General features: G+C 55.9%; 1 protein-coding gene across 1 annotated transcript in view; it reads right to left on the minus strand.

Moving 5' to 3' along the window:
- Positions 1–1,525: 1,525 nt before the first annotated feature.
- The window catches only part of ACSF3 (acyl-CoA synthetase family member 3), a 64,877-nt gene continuing 48,520 nt past the window's right edge, over positions 1,526–17,882 (minus strand). Inside the window, exons 7-10 of the mRNA XM_036440892.2 lie at positions 17,706–17,832; positions 6,518–6,652; positions 6,257–6,368; positions 1,526–1,802 (exon numbers count right to left, since the gene is read on the minus strand). Of these exons, the coding sequence (XP_036296785.1) occupies positions 1,655–1,802; positions 6,257–6,368; positions 6,518–6,652; positions 17,706–17,832 (522 nt within the window). The 3' untranslated portion in view covers positions 1,526–1,654. The remainder of the gene's footprint in view (positions 1,803–6,256; positions 6,369–6,517; positions 6,653–17,705; positions 17,833–17,882) is intronic.

Below are 17,882 nucleotides of genomic sequence, written 5' to 3' on the forward strand. Positions count from 1 at the left end.
CTGCAGTGTTGAGTCTGACTTTTCTCAGCAGCACGTGGCTATGTGGTTCCCTAGTTACCACGGGGGCAGCCACAGGGCCGGGGGAGCCGGCGTCCGCCATGGTGTGGAGGGCTGCCCTCAAGAGGAGCCAGCTGTGGGCACAGCGGCTGAGCCCCTCAAAGGCCTGCCTGGTAGGTGGGTCACTGGCGTTCATGTAGGAAGGCGCCTGGGCTGGACAAATGCCACACCCAGGGTCAGGCCTTGGGGAGTCACAGGCCACAGGCGGAGCTGAGGGCCGGAGGGTGGTCCCAGCCCCGCCCTCTCACCAGCCACAGCCGCTCAGGAAGGCACTGTGCCCCTGCTCAGGCTGGGGTGGCTCCTCCAGTTCCCACAATTTGCTGCTCTTTCAGACACACATTTTGGAGACAGGTTCTGGAAAAGTCAAGGCCAGACTCCTGCGGTGCTGTGAGGGCCACTTCCCACAGCTGTGGGCAGAGGAGCTGCCCTGGCCTCTGGTCATCTGCCCAGAAGCCTCTGGATTCTCTGCTCGGAGTGCACAAAGGGCACCCATGCGTAGCAATCAACACGGCCAAGAGCAGAAAGTGGGGGCGCTGAGGTCTGTGCAACTGTGGCCCGGAGTGTGGAGGGCAGGGCTGCCTCGGGGAAGGGTCTGGGAAGGAGAAGGTGGCATTTAGACAAAGACTGAAAGGAGGGGTTGAGGGCATACAGGGATATGTGGTGGGGACAGCTTGGAGGGGGTGGGGGTTAAGGGTCAAGGTGGAGCAGCTGCAGGGCCACCAGTGGTCAGCCTGTGGCTACTGAGAGATTTGGACTCCACAGAACAGCGGGACCTACACTACAGCCATGGAGGGGAGCGGCTCCACAGGGACCATGTAGCCACAGAGACTGAAATACGGCCACCTGGCCCACCCCAGAAGTTTGTGGGCCCTTTGTGGGGACGGAGGGATTGCACCCAGCTGCTCAGTAGGGGGTCCAGACCTGCAGCTTCCCTGGCCCTCTGACCACTAGTGGCCCTGCAGCTGCTCCACCTTGACCCTTAACCCCACCCCCTCCATGCTGTCCACACCACATACCCTGTACTCCCATAAGCCCTCCTTTCAGTCTTTGTGGTTGCCTGAGCTTTGTCCCTACGGTGGTCAGCTTGGCCTGAGGCCTACATGAGCCTCTGCCAGACTCTCTGGGGCTCAGTGAGGCCACTCTTGTGACGTGGACTGTCCTGGAGCCACACTGGGAAACCCCAGGGAGGACAGAGGGGATGATGGTACGCCCAAACCCCCTCACCTGGATGTCCTCCAGGTGGGCTCCTCAGAGCAGTCAGGGTTCAATCAGGAGGCTCTGTAGAGGTTGAGGCCACCTGAGGCAGCGGCATGGGCATCTAGACGATGGGGGACCCCCTGGGTTGCATGCACGCACATGTGTGCAGACAAGTGCATTCTTTGTCCCTGCCGCACAGCCTCCGCCCAGCCCCGGGTAGATAGCACAGCACAGGCGTTTTTCTCTGAGAAGCTTTACTGAATTTCCTGTGGAGACCTGCATCCCTGGACCCTGCTGAGGCCACATGACGGACAGAGGAGGCCTCTGGCTGTGATCTTACTCCATGGGCTGGACTCTGTTCCACCCAATTTGGGGGTTCTGGTGTAAAGTAAATGCTGGCTCATGAGTGCCTGGCCTCCGGTGCTCCCTGGCTGTGCGGGTAGAACTGTCTGACCAGGTCCTTCTTGTTGATCTTCCCCATCTGGTTCCTTGGGATCTCCTCCACCAGCAGGAGCTCCGAGGGCGTGGCATACGGGGGCAGGACGCCTCTGCAGAGACAAGCGTGACCTGAGTGGCAGGAAGTCCAGGCCAGATGGCACCCACCTCACGGCCTGGCCATACCGTGCGTGTTCCAGGAGGATGCCCTCCTGCAGGTCACGCTGACACAGATATGCCCCTCTGCCCAGGGGGGTGGGGGTGAGAATAAGCCCACCCTGCACCTGGTCACTGCAGCAGCCTTAGCCAGAAGGTGGAGAGGTGGTCTCCCTGCACCAGAGCCCAGCACTCAAGCAGCACCAGCGTTAGTCCAGGGATGGCTCTGACCTGTAGCCCCACTCCCATGAGGGGCACCCCATTACATGGTGTGTCCTCCTGTGTGTGGCCACATGCTGGGGTCCCACATCACAGGCTCTGCTCAGGAACTCCTCCTTAGGCCGCAGACCCACACTATCCCTCATAAGGCCCTTTCTGGAGCCCTTTCCTGGTCTCTGATAGCCACACCCGGGCCACATGCCCCTTTGTAAGGAAACTGCAGAAGCACCGGATGCTGCCTGGGGTGGCATTTCCCTGTCTCCTGGGACTCAGGGACTCCAATCTGCTGACAACCACCTTCAGGCCAGGCTGGAGTATTGCAGAAAGCGTGGCCCAGTGTCTGCCCAAGGCCAAAAGGAGGCCGTGGCCCTCCATTCTGTAACCATGAGGCCTTGGCCACTAAGGATTAGTAGCAAGGAGCTGGTGGTGAGGGTGGACGAGAAACCCCAATTCTTGCCTAAACAGCCTGGTGCTTATGAATAAACATGAGCCCAATCACCCTTGCAGGCTGGGTCCATCTGCCCACAGGCAGAAAGCATCAGCAATATAGCCCCGAACACACTACTATCTCGGGGTGGCTCCTTCCTTAAACAGACTGCTGCAGGCCAGGCTATGGTGTGGCTCCCCCGCCAGGGTGCTTGAGTGCAGGCTGCTGCTGGCTCATGAGGGACAGTGCCACCATCCTGGCAGCTGTAGGAGATGACCGGGCTGCCCACGGGTTGGAGGACATGTGGGGCCAGGCTGGACTTCGCTGGAATAAGCCACCAGGGGGAACACTACAACTTGTTCCTGAAACATAGCTGCCCACTGCTCTGCAGCCTGGCTCCAGGCCGTGCTTTGTGGCCTCCACTTTTCTTTACCATGCTAGCACTGAGCTGGGTGCCAGGGCTCAGGAGGGTCTGGGTGTGTGGCCTGAGATGATGGCAGATTCCCTAGATCAGTGTTTCCCAAAGTGTGGTACGTGTACCCCCAGGGGTATGGGAAGAGTTTGGTGGAGGTACGCGTTGCACCGGAGTTTGGTGGGGATATGCACTGCACTGCGCTTAGCTGCGCCTAATTCTACGTTCTCATAAGTATGAGGGGTTCTCAGCGTTACGAAAATTATAGAAGGGGTACACATATGTCAAAAGTTTGGGAAACACTGGTCTAGAGGAACAGTGCAGGTGAGAAGGTAGTAGAGCACCATTTCCCAGGAACCAAAAGAAAAACCAGTCAATCTAGAATCCCATGTCCAGCAAAGGCATCTTTCAAGAATGAAAGTGAAATTAAAGACGCTTTTAGACACACAGACGCTGACGAGGTTCCTCGCCAGCAGACCAGCACCAGATGGGAGCGTGTCTGCAGGCAGGAGGAAATGCTGCCGACAGAACTGAGGGCGAGCCAAGGCAGGAAGAGCAGCAGAGCAGGGAAACGGATAGCATTTCCTTATTATTGACTTCTCTTTAGGAGTAACCGCCTAATGAAAATAAAAGGCAGCAGTGTGGGTGTGTGACAAATATAAAAGTAGATGCACGGCAATAATAGCCACAAGCTGTCTATGCATGAAGAGGCCGAAGTCACGGGAGAGAGACTATGGAGAGTTAAAGATGCACAGCATAAATCCTAACTTAGCAACACTAAAAAAGAGGGGAAAAGTATAAAAATTAAAATGATTTAAAAGTGTTGTGAAGAACACAGGCTTAAAATCTGCAGCCTCTGCATTTCCAAGAACAGTGATCCTTTCATTGCAGGACAGTCTGTAAGCGGGGCCTGCTTTCCTCCAAGGGTCCCAGCTTAGCAACTGGTCTAATATAATACAAAGCGCTCAGGACTGCTTCAAGGCAAAGTGAGATCTCACAAAGGAATCCAGCAAAGCTGAGCTGTTTGTTAAGAGCAAGTTTCCCTGTGAAAAAGTCCACATGGACAGTGGAGATACTGCCTAACGCCTCCCAAACACGTCTCCTTGCAGGATGGATGGTGGGCCCAGCGGGGACAGCACTTTAGCCGCCATCCCGACTCATCATGGTCTGGTTGGGTGTGACACTGAGGATTCTTCCCGGGTGTGTAAGTCCCGCCTGGCCCACTTCTCCTGGCAGTCTGGGGGATGGAAGGGTGGTAGGTTGTCCATGTCCTAGACCCTGCACACATGGCAGTGTTACCCAGCTCTGAGACCATGCCCCGCGGAGATGCGCTGCCTGAGCTGGGCTGCCAGCTTCCCTGCGACTCCTGCTAAAAGTGCTGCATGGGGGAGGCAGGCAGCTCTTTACCCGGGGAGCAGAGAGACTGAGAGGACGGCAAGAATCTTCAGGAAAAAAAAAGCAAAAGAGAAAACGTTATTTAAAAAAAGTTTTTAAAAGACTCCAAATGGTAGCGAACATAGAGACACAGCCTTACTAAAAAGTCAGTGTCCGAAAGAGTCAGAGGGAGACTCCTCTTCCCATCCCTGCACCCACCCGGGGCACGCAGAGGGAGGCTCCGAAAGGAAGAACCTCTTCTCCCTCCACGGGGTGGACAGCCTCTGTGTCCACACCCAGTGACTCCCCAATCTGAGGACACAAAGGCCCAGACACCAGCCTCAGCCTGACAGTCCTCATGGAGACACACGGCAGGCTAGCCACTGCTCCGCCCAGTCCTGTTCTCCTAGGAGCATCTCCCCAAAGCACCCCAGATCCTCTGCACAAAGAGCCCATTTTAGGGTTTTCGCACACCCACAGTCGCAAGCCACGACTATCAGGACAGGTGCCTGCTGGGGGCTGGGCCAGAAGCCTGAGCTGAATTTGAGAGGCGTGAAGCTGAGCTGAGGGTGAAGGGGCATGCGGGCACTGCCTGAGGACAGCCCTAGGTTAATGTGCGACTGCAGACTTGGACCGAAAACTCTCTGGGAGCTCTCGGGATAGGATACACACATGCACACACACATGCACAAGTGCACACACACATGAACGCATATCCACCCACACTCACATGCACACATGTAATTGTTAGCAGAATAATTGTTTAATCAAAGCTGCCTCTCCTCTTGTTAAATGGCAGTGCTCCGACTGTGCTTCTGCAAATCCCGGGGATCTAATTGCCCAGCTGTGCTGCCCCTGATGAAACCAGGATTCCTACTGTTTGTGAAATCATGTTGGACAAGCCAAAAATATCTTTAGCACCGAGAAGGAAGCAAGCTGGAGTGGAGGAGGAGGGTGTGGGGAAAAGAGAGATACGAGGAAAGGAGATTACTAACTGCCTCCTTTCTGAGCTCGCAGGGCCACTGCTCCGTGGTTCCATTACACCCTCCCTGTCCTGTCCTGTCCTGTCCAGTTCTGCCTGGCTTCGATAAGGATGGGGCAGGGGTTTGGGGTGGGCCCTGGGACTGACCATAGGGCCCAGGGAAGGGGCCTATAAGCCTTGGGACAGAGAAACCACGGGACCATACAGATGACTCCTGGGAAAGGCTCCTGAGGGAGGGGCTAGGGTTAGGCGAAGGCAAACGGGCCAAGATGCAGGGTGAGGGGCAGGGACTGCGCTGTTGGAGATGGGGGAGCTCTGGCTGGGGGTGGGCAGTGAGCACCCAGTGGGCATGGGGAAATGGCCTTGCTCAATGCCTGTGGTTTACAGCAGCATCACCAACTCTTTGGACCTCACGGACCTCCAGCTGGCGACCGCTGGTTTAGAACACAGCCGAGAGGTGGGTACCATGGCTGAGGCAGGAGAGGTGCAGGAAGGCCCTCCGAGCTGGCTCACCCCAGCGCCCTGGGGTCAGGCTGGGTGCTCTGGATCTGGCTCCAGGTTAACCGGATGTCCCCCTGACAAGACTTCCTAAACCCAGGAGAGAACCTGCTCGCTCATCACAGGGGACACTGTCCTGGAGCAAGTGTTCCTGCCACCTCAGAACCTTCCTGGAACCTCATCTGAGCTGTATGGTGGGGAGTGGGGGCTCCCATTTCCCTGCGAGGGTTCTCGGCCCTGCTGATGGGCACGCACGGGTTCTACATCTGCTTCTGCCATCATTACAGGGGGTCCCTGGAGCCCCCTATTGGGGCAGCCTCATGTGAGTACCGTTGCCTGACCTTCCCAAGACCAACGACAGCAAGGCCCAAGCCCCTTTTCCCCCTCCACCGGCCCCTCCAGGCCATGGGACAGTCCACTCCCTGCCCATCCATTCCTCTGAGGAGGGAAAGCTCCCTCCCCCAACCCCATGAGGGCCGCCGGCCCTGCCTGCCCTTACCTGGCCCACTCTTTGAGTTCTCCGTGGGACAGGGAGTGTCCTTCTTCCAGTGTCACCACTGCAGTAACCCGCTGGCCCCACGTCATGTCCGGGACACCGATCACAGCCACATCTGTGCACAGAACAGGTGAGCACCTTAAACGCCAAGTCATCACTGCAGGCTGAAACCATGAGCAGCAAGAACGTGCAGGAAATGCCGGGATGTGGGGTCCCTGGAGCAAGTCCTGGGAAACAGGTGCTGGCAGCACTCCAGCCACTCACCCTTGATGCTGGGGTGCCCCAGCAGCAGCCGCTCCACCTCCAGGGCGCTGACCTTGTAGCCGCCGGTCTTGATGATGTCCACTGACGTGCGTCCCCGGATCCAGTAGCTGCCGTCCTTAAACACGGCTGTGTCGCCTGAGGAAAGGGGCCTGGTCACTAGGAGGTGTGCTGGGGCAGGCACAGAGGACACACGGACATGGGTGGACGCCTGCATCTGTGCCCATCAAAGTTTTGGGCCAAGTTTGATGGCTGTGCCCTCAATCTGTGGTGCTGACACCGAACAGCCCTCTGGCTGTGACCTGTCAGGTGTGATGGAGGGGCCACACTGTCACTGCCCAGGGTACCTGCTGTCTCTTGGGCCCCTGAAAACAGAGAGGAAAGAGAATCGCCGTCTGTCAATGCCCGTGGCCTCGGCAGGGCCCTGGTAGAGCTGGGTATCACTGCGGCCCTTTCCCAGGGGGGGCGCTCCTGGTGCCTTGTGGGCCTCTGACAGGAGAAAAGGGACTTCCTGCTCCGGTGGCTCAGCGCCTGCTTTCCCATCTTGCTTCTCTTGGGCATCACCCTCCCAGCTAAGGATCCAGTGTCCTTTCTCACCGAGCATGAGAAGGGGTGGGATGGAGGACAACCAGGAGCTGGAGATCTGCACCCAAGCCCGGGGCATCGAAGGTGTGGTGAGGCGGGCTGTGTGAGTGCACACACGTGTGTCAGTGTGCATACATGTGTGAATGTGTGGCATGTGCACCTGGGGACACTCCCATCCAGCAAGGAGTGCTGTTTCACCCGCCTGCTCTTCATGCTGGGTTATTAGCTGAAATAAATCATAAATATTTCATTATACATCATGCGTCTGACGCGGGAAGGAGCCATCCATCACTGCGCCACTCCTTGAGACCTGCCGCGGAGCGGGGCGCTCTCCAGTCTATTAAACAAGACGGATGGGTGTGCTTGGGCGGCTGCTGGCTTATTTATAGTGCAGCGGGAAGGCCGGACTCCCAGCACGGGGCAGTGAGGTGGTGCTCACCGCCCGGCAGGGAGCATAAGCAATGAGAGGCGTTAGAAAGCTCCGTCAGGGAGCCGGGACAGCCTGAGGCGCGGGCGTGCAGTGACAGGAGTGGCTGCAGGGACCGGGTGGACACAGCCTGTTTAATCCACACGGCCTCTGTGACCTCTTTCCCTTCCCTGCCCTGGCCCTGTCTTCTCTGCATTAAACATCTGCACGGTCTTCCATGTTTCCATGGCTGCCAGCTGCCTGCCATGTAAATGCCATCATCCTGTCCCCGCCCCAGCTGAGTCCTTCCAGGGGCTTCCGGACCTGAGCCTGCTGGCCTCCATGAGCCCAGGGCTCAGCAGAGAGGTACTGCAAGCCGCCTGCCCCGGGCCCTGCCTGTCCCCACTGCCCGGAGCACAGCCATCGTGGCTTCAGGGTCTCTGTCGATGTCACCTGCACCCTCTGAACTGCTCTCAGCCCGCTCTGTGTAAATGCAGCTGAAGCCAGGGTGCGAGACCCTTATAACTGCACCCACGTGGCCACTCTGCAGTCCCTGACATAGCCCCTTGCTCTGGAGCAGGAAGACGGCTCGGGCCTGCAATATTCTAGTCCTCCATCTGCTGCCTCTCCTCCCTTCAGCCTATTCAGACATCACTTCTCTGGCATCTCCAGGTGTCCCCTTCCCGCATGCCAGCTCGCGGTGGAAGGTGGCTTCCTCCGGCACCTGTCTCCTGTCACCAGCCTGAGGCAGAGCAGTGAGAACGAGGGTCTCCTCCGAGAGAAGCCAGGCACCGAAACGGAGGGGATGGTGCTGGAACATATGGAAGCTGTATCATGGAGGGATTTGGGGGTTTGTATGCCAAGTGAGGACAGGTGCACACTCGGGAGAGTCCCGGTCACTTATTTGTTTCACTGTCAGCAAAACCAACACACGATGACAGGTAGTTCAGATCATGCTGGATTCCCCCGTGGGCTTCCCATGTGATCACACATGTCCTTAAGAGGGAGGCAGCGGCAGATACGGCACAGAGAAGGCCATGTAGGGACAGAGGCAGAGGTCGAGGTGACGCAGCCACAAGCCAGGAACACCTGGAGCGCCCAGGAGCTGGAGAGGCCGGGGAGCCTCCGGAGGGAACATGGCCTGTGGCCTCTATCCAGGCTGGGCGGATAGATTCCTGCTGAAGTCCTGGTTAGTGGTGAGTGGTTCCAGCGGCCCCAGGACACCCCCACCGGCTGTGCTCTGTCCTGGGGCAGTGAGCTCAGGAGCACTTGCTGGCCGGCTGGGTGCAGAGGCAGGGCAGCCTGGCCCGCGGAGGCCGGCCGGGGAGGGGAAGCAGCACGTGAGTGGGCTGAGGCTCAGTGTGTGAGGGGCATGTGGTGCGGTCCTGTGGGAGCGGCAGGAGCCTGGAGGGGGCGGGGGTGGACAGGGCAGGCTGTGAGGAGCCTGGAGGGGGCGGGGGTGGACAGGGCAGGCTGTGAGGAGCCTGGAGGGGGCGGGGGTGGGCAGGGCAGGCTGTGAGGAGCCTGGAGGGGGCGGGGTGGACAGGGCAGGCTGTGAGGAGCCTGGAGGGTACAGGGGTGGACAGTGCAGGCTGTGAGGAGCCTGGAGGGGGCGGGGTGGACAGGGCAGGCTGTGAGGAGCCTGGAGGGTACAGGGGTGGACAGTGCAGGCTGTGAGGAGCCTGGAGGGGGCGGGGTGGACAGGGCAGGCTGTGAGGAGCCTGGAGGGGGCGGGGGTGGACAGGGCAGGGTGTGCAGGGACACTGTACCGAGCGCCCTGCAGGCTGTGGGAAAGCCTGGCATGGGGTGGAGGGACGTCTGCATGTGGAAGCCACCTCCGCTGCCCTGTGGAACCGGAGGGCAGTGGGCTGGCTGGGCCTGCTGTGGCTGCAGCCACGCCCAGGAGGGAGACAGGATGGGAGGGGCGGCAGGTGGCGCAAGGGCACCCGAGCACGGGAGGGCAGGCCTGGATTAGGACCAACAGGTGAAGGAAAAAAGAGTCCAAGCTCTCTGGCCCTCCTCTTGGGTGGGGGGCACTGGGGCCTGGGGAAAGCTTGGCCAGTGGGGGCTTTATGAGGATGGGCATGGAACCTGAGGGGGCAAAGGTGGTTATCCAGGAAAACAGTTCTGAGAAAGCCTGTCTCCTAAGGACCCTTCTGGAACTTGGGCGGGGTCTTCTAAATGCTGGGAAAGCCGCAGAGACAGCCTCTGGCCTGTGGGAGTGGCTAAGGCCAACGAGTGAGGCCCACCAAGCCCAGCCCTCCCAGAGCTTCCTCAGAGCCGGCTGCTCTGACGCTCAGCTCACCGTGCTGGAGCAGAAGCAAGAGCGAGGGAGCCAACCAGAGGCCTGTGGGCACAGGCTCCCAGAGGGGGCTGCCTGGGAGACAGCACGGAGACTAACTGCCCTCAGAGAGCGGAGGGCATGGGACCGGCAGAGGAGAAGGTGCTATTGTGGCATGAAGGTCTGAGACGGTGGAGGAAAGTACTTTTAAGGATTCTATCTTTGAGGGGGCCCTGGAGAGAGGGAGAGGAGTTGCCAGACTCAGGGAAGGTGGGAGGGGGCCGGGTTGCGGCACCCTCCTTCTCTGGGTTGAGGGCAATTGTAAAGAGAGGAGGGACTAGGGGTGAGCATGGAGGGTGTGCGGAGGGCAGGTCCACTGGATGTCACTACCACTCTGCTCGCAGGGTACCCCTGTGCTGCCTAGAGACCCCGAGGTGCTGGCTGGACTGGGGGGGGGGGGCAGAATGATCAAGCAATGCACCCAAAAGACATGCTCAGAATTGAGAGGCTAGGCCCATGTGGCTCCTTGAGGCTCTAAATGGGGACCCTGAACATCCCTCAACAATCGCCTCAGATACGGTCTGGGACAGTGCTAAATCCCGGCAAAGGACATGTCCTCTGAATGGCTCCAGAGAGCCTGTCCCAGGGCACTCTTCCTGAGCATGAGGCCTGCCTGCAGGCCGGTGACGTGTGTGCTCAGTGGTGCTGACGGAAGAGGTTTCAGAAAAAGGGGTCCGCGGCCTTTGAGGGAATGGGGAGATGATGCAGCACAGAAGCCTGCGGGGCTGGGAGCCATCTGCTTACTGGGCAGCCCACAGCACCGTTATTTGCACAGTAAGACTGCTGAGTGCTGTGCCCGCTCGCTGCACCACCGTGCCAGCCCGTCAGGCACCCAGAGGAGCAGGACAAGCTGTGCCTCTCTTGGCCCCCACTCTGGGCATGAAGCACCTGCACTGGGCGGTGTCCAGGAGGGAAAGAGTTAAGGAACAAAGCAAGTCTCCAAACCCCCAGAGAGCCGGGAAGACAGACTTAAGGAGCGAAGGAAGTGTGGCGGGGAATTCCTGCAGCTGGGAGCAGACTGTCCTCCCAGAGCCTCAGCAGCCACACTGAGAGAGGGCGGACCCGCCGGGTGAGAGGGCGCGAGGCCAGACGGTGCCCCGTGTTCACGCTGGAACACGCACATGAGCAGTAACAGTGTCCGGAGCTGGCTTTGGTGATACGCCAGTAACGCTAAACACCGTCACCTGGGGAAACTGGGCGAAGAGCAAGGACCTCTCTGCACATTACTGTGACCTCCTGTGAGCCCTTAAGCATTTCAAAATTAGACTTTTTAAAGAAACTGCTGCTTGGCTTATGGAGAAATCCCCCTACTCAAACTCCAGGGGAGAGCCCCCACCATGGTTTCCCCCTCCCCCACCCCCCCGGCCTCACTCCTATGCAAGTCACATGCAGCATCTGCAGCACATTATAATGAACAGTAATTCCTTAAAGGAAGACTTGGTATTAGTGAAGTTTATGACTGAGAACAAGTGTCACCCCAGGCGTGGGCAGGGCCCCTGGCGGGAGGAGGAGGGGAGGAGGGGGCAGGACTGACAGTGAGAAGCAGGTGGAGGAGCCCCCGCCTGGCAGCACGTGGTGTTCTTGGGGGGATAGAAGGTGCATCTGGCCGGCATGAGGAGGTAATGGGCCTGTGAGTGCCCAGGGCTTGGCCGCTCCACCACCCTTCTCACTGTCAGCCACCAGAGGTCGCTGGGCATCAGAGGGGAGAAGATCAGCCAAACCGTTCCCAGAACTACAGGGCTTGGAGTGCGGGCACCCACAGCGCATGGCCAGTCAGACTGTGCGCTCTGGGGACACACAGACCCTCTGGGACTCCACAGGGGAAGGTCACAAAGTACCAGAGCAATGGCTGCAGCTGGCAGCAAACACGGGAGCTAGAAACCAATAAAGGGATGACTTCTAACCCACTATTCCGCACCCTGTCCAACCCGAATGAAGACGCGGCCAGACACGTGTCCATTCTCAGGCCTCTGGGGGATGTGGGCTGCAACCTGAGGAGGGAGAGGAAGGAGGAAGCCATGGGTGCGGGAACAGGAGGGAGGAGGGGACCACAGACAGTGGAGGCCCAGGTGGGGGCAGCAGGACACTGAAGGGTTTTTCCCCCGAGGAGAGAGGGTGGCCATCCAGGCCTGGGGATGTGACATAGACGAACAAATGAGCTCTTCCCGAGCTGGGGAGCAGCCACAGTTCCCACACTGCTCAACCCTGAACGGAATGTGCAGGGCCTCATGGGCCGACACTGCACACCAACCGCTGATGGGAGTGCTGCGGCCATGGGGTGGGCGGTATCAGCAGTCAGTTAGGGCATGGAGATCAATAGCAAAGAAACAGCTCACACAGCTTGGGGGCTAGTGGTTATTGTTCCCAAACTGGTGAAACCAATGGCACCTTTGAGCTCTGATGTACAGCTTTGAAGAAAAACAAAAACTCAAAACATTCACCCTCTGCCCAGAGGTCTGGGACTGACCAGCTCAGACAAAAAAGGCCAAAGGGACAGACTGAGGCCCAGGAGCAGCCGCAGGCAGCGGAGCCCAACACACAACAAGGCCAGGGCGCTCTTCTCCCTTTACTCGAAAGCCACTTCCAGGTGGATTGAAGACTCAACTTCGTGAAAGCAGTCTGACACGTTTCAGAAGAAAATAAAGGAGAGCATCTTGATGACCAATGGGAACAAGGGATTTTTAAGCGACATAAAAAAATAAAGCACACACACAGGATATGGCTGGCAGATAGGACTACACCACAGCAAAAGCGTCCGCACACAGGAGGTGCCACCAACAAAGGGACCATGGGTGTCCCAGCCGGGCTCAGCATTGCACAGGCAGGGAAACCCCCGGACAGCTGCAGGATGAACAGCCTGGTCTTTGGAACAGGGAGGGACCTGTCTTCCAGGAGTCTTGGGTACGAGACGGTCATTTTTGGTCAGCCACATATGAAGGTGGTGAGACTGCAGCTACATGTGCTATCACACTCACTAGCATGAGACACGGGTCCCTGATATCCATCCTGTGCCTAATTCCTAACATTGGTTCACTGGTCAAAATACAAGGACTCCTTGAGGAGAAACTCATCAGAGCTCAGAGCAGCTATGAATGAGTGGCCTTGGCAAGATGCGAGTGCAGCAAATGTCACTCCTGAGTGCTATCCTGGGGACTTCTTAACGCGAGAAGGCTTAAACTTCAGTGTAAACCTTAAAAGCCACTTATATTTATCTGTGCTTGTAAGAGTAACGAGCTTACTGTGGAAGTACCAGAAGAAAACAGAAGAGGACATGAGATCATGCAGCGATAGCAAGAGTCAGAATTCTGTGCCAGTCATGCCCACATGTGACACCCATGCACACATGTATATATGACACACACCAACAGAGTTCCCTCATGCCATTGATCTGGAAAATAAGGTTTCTAAGGCCTCACATTATTCTGCTGTTTGGATGGATCACAATGTATATACCATTCCCCATCACTGAGCAAGTGGTTCCAATTTTTCACACTGTGAGTAATTCTGCAACAGATATCGTTGGGCATCCACCTCTAATTTTTTTTCTTTAAATAGATTCATAGAAATACTGGCCACACAATCCCACTGGCCTTACTGCATTGAGCATCAGCTCTTTAAGAATCTGCCAGTTTAGTCAAAAGGATTCAATCTTTGTTTCCACATTTATCTCTTTAATCATTAGGAAATGAGACATTTTCTGTATTTTTTAGCTAGCTGTGTTTCTTTTCTGTGACCTGCCCATCATCTTAGCTCACCGGCTCTGTGACCAATCGACTCCCTGGGCTGCGTGGTCAGCCCGCATTCTCGATGAGCAACACCTCAGAGAATTTCCACTCTCCACTGAGGCTGCAAACCTCGGGCAGCCCAGCCAATGCACGTCAGCGCTCTCTCCTCCTGGAGACGTGTTTTCTTAAATCAATAGCTTTTAATGTTTGTCTCTGATAATAATATCAGGTGCTCATTGCAGAACAAAAAGGGAAGAGGCACCCCCAGACACCCTGGTGATTTTCCCATGGTTCTTTCTCCCAGGTACCTACGTACCTTCTACACATGTATTTATCTAAAATTAGGTAAACGGAGTTGACTGTTTACTATGTCACTTTTCAACATTAACGGTGTATGATGGGTATTCTTTGAAGTAATCAGCGATGCCATTTTTGTTTCCTCATGTTCAGTTATCAGTCTCTTTAAAATGACAAAACTGCTCAGAAAAAAGCACCGAGAAGGCGTAAGAGCCATGTGTTTGCTCAGCTCTGCCCCCGTGTCCCAGCACCGTCCCGTATCCCTGTGTTGTCACCTTTGTCCTCACCTCCCTCCCGTGTCCGTGTTTTCCCACGTTTCCCCACATCCTCACCTCCGTGTCCCCACCTGGGCCCTGCGCCCTCATCTCTGTATTCTCAGGTGCAGCCTGTGCTCTCATCCCCCGTCCTCATCTCCAGCCCTGTCTCACATCGGTCTTTATCCCCAGGTCCTCAGCTCCGACAGCAGGGTCAATGGAAAGCCCCGAGGATGCCTGTGTGTGGACCAACTCCTCTGAGGGTATGGCAGTGCTCGGTGGACTCAGAGAATCCGAAGGCACTGTGGCTGACAGGGAAGTGTCGGGTTGGGGTCGGGCGGAGGGCGCTTTGATTTCTTCCCTGAGAGGCAGCTGGGAGCCTTGGGGGCTTACAAGGAGCTCCCCACGTGTTCTCCCTGGCAGAGCTGGGCTGCAGGGAGAGAGGCTGGCACACACAGGGCAGGAAGGGCCACAGTGGCTGGAATGGAAGTGGCCAGCTTGTCTCCTGTCATCTAGACATGGAGGAGGCCACTGAGAGGAACTGGCCGGAGGAGGACCTGCCAGCTCCTGCCAGAATTCAAATTTGAATGGCAGGAGGGGCTGGCCAGGGAAAGGGTTAAGTTTAATTTATCCTGATTTCTATTTAATATCATGCTCTCCCCGTAGGAGCCGGCAGCTGTGAGCTGATTGCGCGCTCTCATTATGCAGTCTGTATCGCTAATGGCCTGTGACAAAGGCATGCGGCTTCCAGGCCTCACCCCCGAGAGCCAATTAAACACACATACTCCCTTCCTGTTTGCAGTGCATTACAATGAAATTAAACTGAATTTCAAAATCATTTTCTCCTAAAGACATCTCTTTACAATAATTAATGCATACTATTCCTTTTCAACTGAAATATTCATCAGGAGCAGTGACTAAAATGTCTGAACGCTGACTGCCCCACATTTTGCATGGCTGCCACCCCATGCTCAGTCAGCCCTGCTATCGGCAAAATCCACAGGGTTTGGCTCCTGTGCTTTTAAAGAAAAAAATATCTGCAGCTTTTTATCTGAATTTTAAAATAAAAGAAGATGGCTACAAAGTAAGTCTGGTTTCCAAATTGGGACCATTAGATGGCTAAAGAAGGGATGCATAAAAAGCACAATTAGTTCAAAAATAGTATTTCCTCAATATCTGCATTTTTTTTAAAATATATATTTTATTGATTTTGTACAGAGAGGAAGGGAGAGATTTAGAGAGTTAGAAACATCGATGAGAGAGAGTCATCGATCAGCTGCCTCCTGCACACCCCCTACTGGGGATATGCCTGCAACCAACGTACATGCCTTTGACCGGAATCGAACCCGGGACCCTTCAGTCCCCAAGCCGACGCTCTATCCATTGAGCCAAACCAGTCTTGGCAATATCTGCATTTGAAGGACAATTATAGAGAGAGAGACAGGTATTAAAGCAGATGTTTATAGGTAAGCCAAATGGGCGTGTGTTAATATACTGACTACATCCTGTCACAGGCAGAGACAGGAGGGCCCAAACAGGTCACCTGGACTCCTGAGTCCCCAAAATGGGGCCCTTTACTGACCAGCACCACAGATTCTCCTCCAGGGCTCCTGGGCTCTGGTCTCTGTTCTGGGGGCCAAACACACATTTGATCTGCAAACCCTTCGGAACCCTCCACAAATCTGCTCTCTGCCCACTGTGGAGGGACCGGGGGACAGGGCATGCCAACCACAGCTACTAGGAAATACACTTCTTTTTTTTTTATTTAATTTTTAAAATTTTTAATTTATTTTCCTTATTATTTTTATTTATTTTTTATTTTATTTAAAAAAATAATATTTTATTGATTTTACACAGAGAGGAATTGAGAGGGACAGAGAGTCAGAAACGTCGATGAGAGAGAAACATCGACCAGCCGCCTCCTGGTACATGCCCCTGACTGGAATTGAACCCGGGACCTTTCAGTCCGCAGGCCGACGCTCTATCCACTGAGCCAAACCGGTCCCGGCTCCTTATTATTTTTAAATTAAATTATTATCTGTGTAAATCTTACCATTGCGCCCCTCCTCCCCGCTCCCATACATACCCTCCCTCCCTAGAGTTTTGTGTCCAAGGAAATACACTTCTGAGGGTATGTGAGAGAGAAAACCATGATGGCTGTGGGACCACAGGGTGGACATAGAACTGGCTGGGATCAGCAAGTCCAGCCCTAAGTGCCACCTGCACGGGGGTAGAAAGGGGGCCATTGATACCTCCTAGCAGGACTTTCTATCTGCCCCTTCACCCTCTAGGCCCCACTCGAGGGGCCCACGCAGCTCCCTGCTCTGTCACTTGGTGACCTTGGGCCCATGACAGAGGCAGACTGCAGAGTGGATATGGAATCTACCCCCTACAGATCCACGCTGACCTGAGCCTGTTGAGATGACATGCATGTAAGTGTCAGCCCCAGGCAGCACATGGCACAAGGGTCACCGGGCTAAGGGCCATGGCCATAATCTCTTACACACCTCTCTCCCGTCATATTTGCACAGCGACATCCCATACCACCTGCGGCGGCTTCCTTCCTTCTGAGCTCCGCTCTCAGAAGGATCAAGACATGTTTCTGATCATAGGCCACATCTGATAACATGTGAAAACAAGCCTTTCTTTTAGAAAATACTTCCTTGAGATTGTTATGAACTGATGTGTGTTCAAGACAAAGGTTTTAGAAATACAAATAGGCAAAAAGAAAAGGAGAAACCCTCAGAACCCCCCATCTAGGTGTCGGGAACCGATGCTCTGGTGTGTGCTTAGACGAGCACACACACTAGTGAATCATGCAGAGCAAACCTAAACATCCCAGAGTATGCCAGGCCCAAGGAGGTGGGGAGAGGGAGGGACAGCAGGAGACAGGGTGAGGGACAGAGGGTGGGGGGATGTGGGACGGGCAGGGGCAGAGGGTGGAAAATGCCCCAGATCAGGCTCTGGGTGTCTGTCCCAGGAGACAGGATGCCAGCATGGGGGGAGGGGGGGGGGGAAATCCCCACCAGAACATTCCAGCAGTGCTGCTTTTTTCTGCCCAGTGCTGGGGCCCCAGGTCTTTACTTGCCCACTTGGGCAGGTGACACAGAGTGCAGACTTTAGTAGGGAAGGGGAAAGGAATGACCCACACCACAAATAAACCACATTCATCAAACAACTTGATCCTGAGTGGAGGATGGGAAAAGTTTAAAGCATGATGGGCTAAGAGGGAGGGTGGGTGGGAGAGGGTGAGGAGGATCTCTTACTTAGAGTGCAGTGGTGACTGGGAAGGGGTATACAGGTCCTGACCCAAGATGGGCAATGGAACCACCAGGAGGGACTGCTGGTCCTGCTGAGGGCTGTGGCCTCAGGAGCCTCCTTTCAGAGGCTGAAAGGGATACAGCCACAAAGGGATACATCTCATAAGATGTGAGACACAAAGTGCACCCCCCAGCCCCGTCTCTGCCCCGGACAGAAGATTCTGGAGTGTCCAGGGGTGGTGACAACCTGGGGTGGCCACAACACCTCCTCTCCCCTCGGACCCCCTCCTCCGGTGGCTCTCCCTCTCTGCCCCAGCCCCTACCTGTTTTAAACCAGCCATCTGAGGTGAACGCTTTCTTCGTTTCTTCTGGTTTGCCCCAGTATTCACGGAACACCGTGGGTCCCCTGACCAAGAGCTCCCCTTCCTTCTCCTTGAATCCTGGGGTCACCTGTGGCGTGGGAGAGAAATGTGCACGTCAGAGCAACACCTCCCAGGATG

This window comes from Pipistrellus kuhlii, unplaced genomic scaffold, assembly GCF_014108245.1.
Source record: "Pipistrellus kuhlii isolate mPipKuh1 unplaced genomic scaffold, mPipKuh1.p scaffold_m20_p_17, whole genome shotgun sequence".
Taxonomy (NCBI): Eukaryota; Metazoa; Chordata; class Mammalia; order Chiroptera; family Vespertilionidae; genus Pipistrellus; species Pipistrellus kuhlii.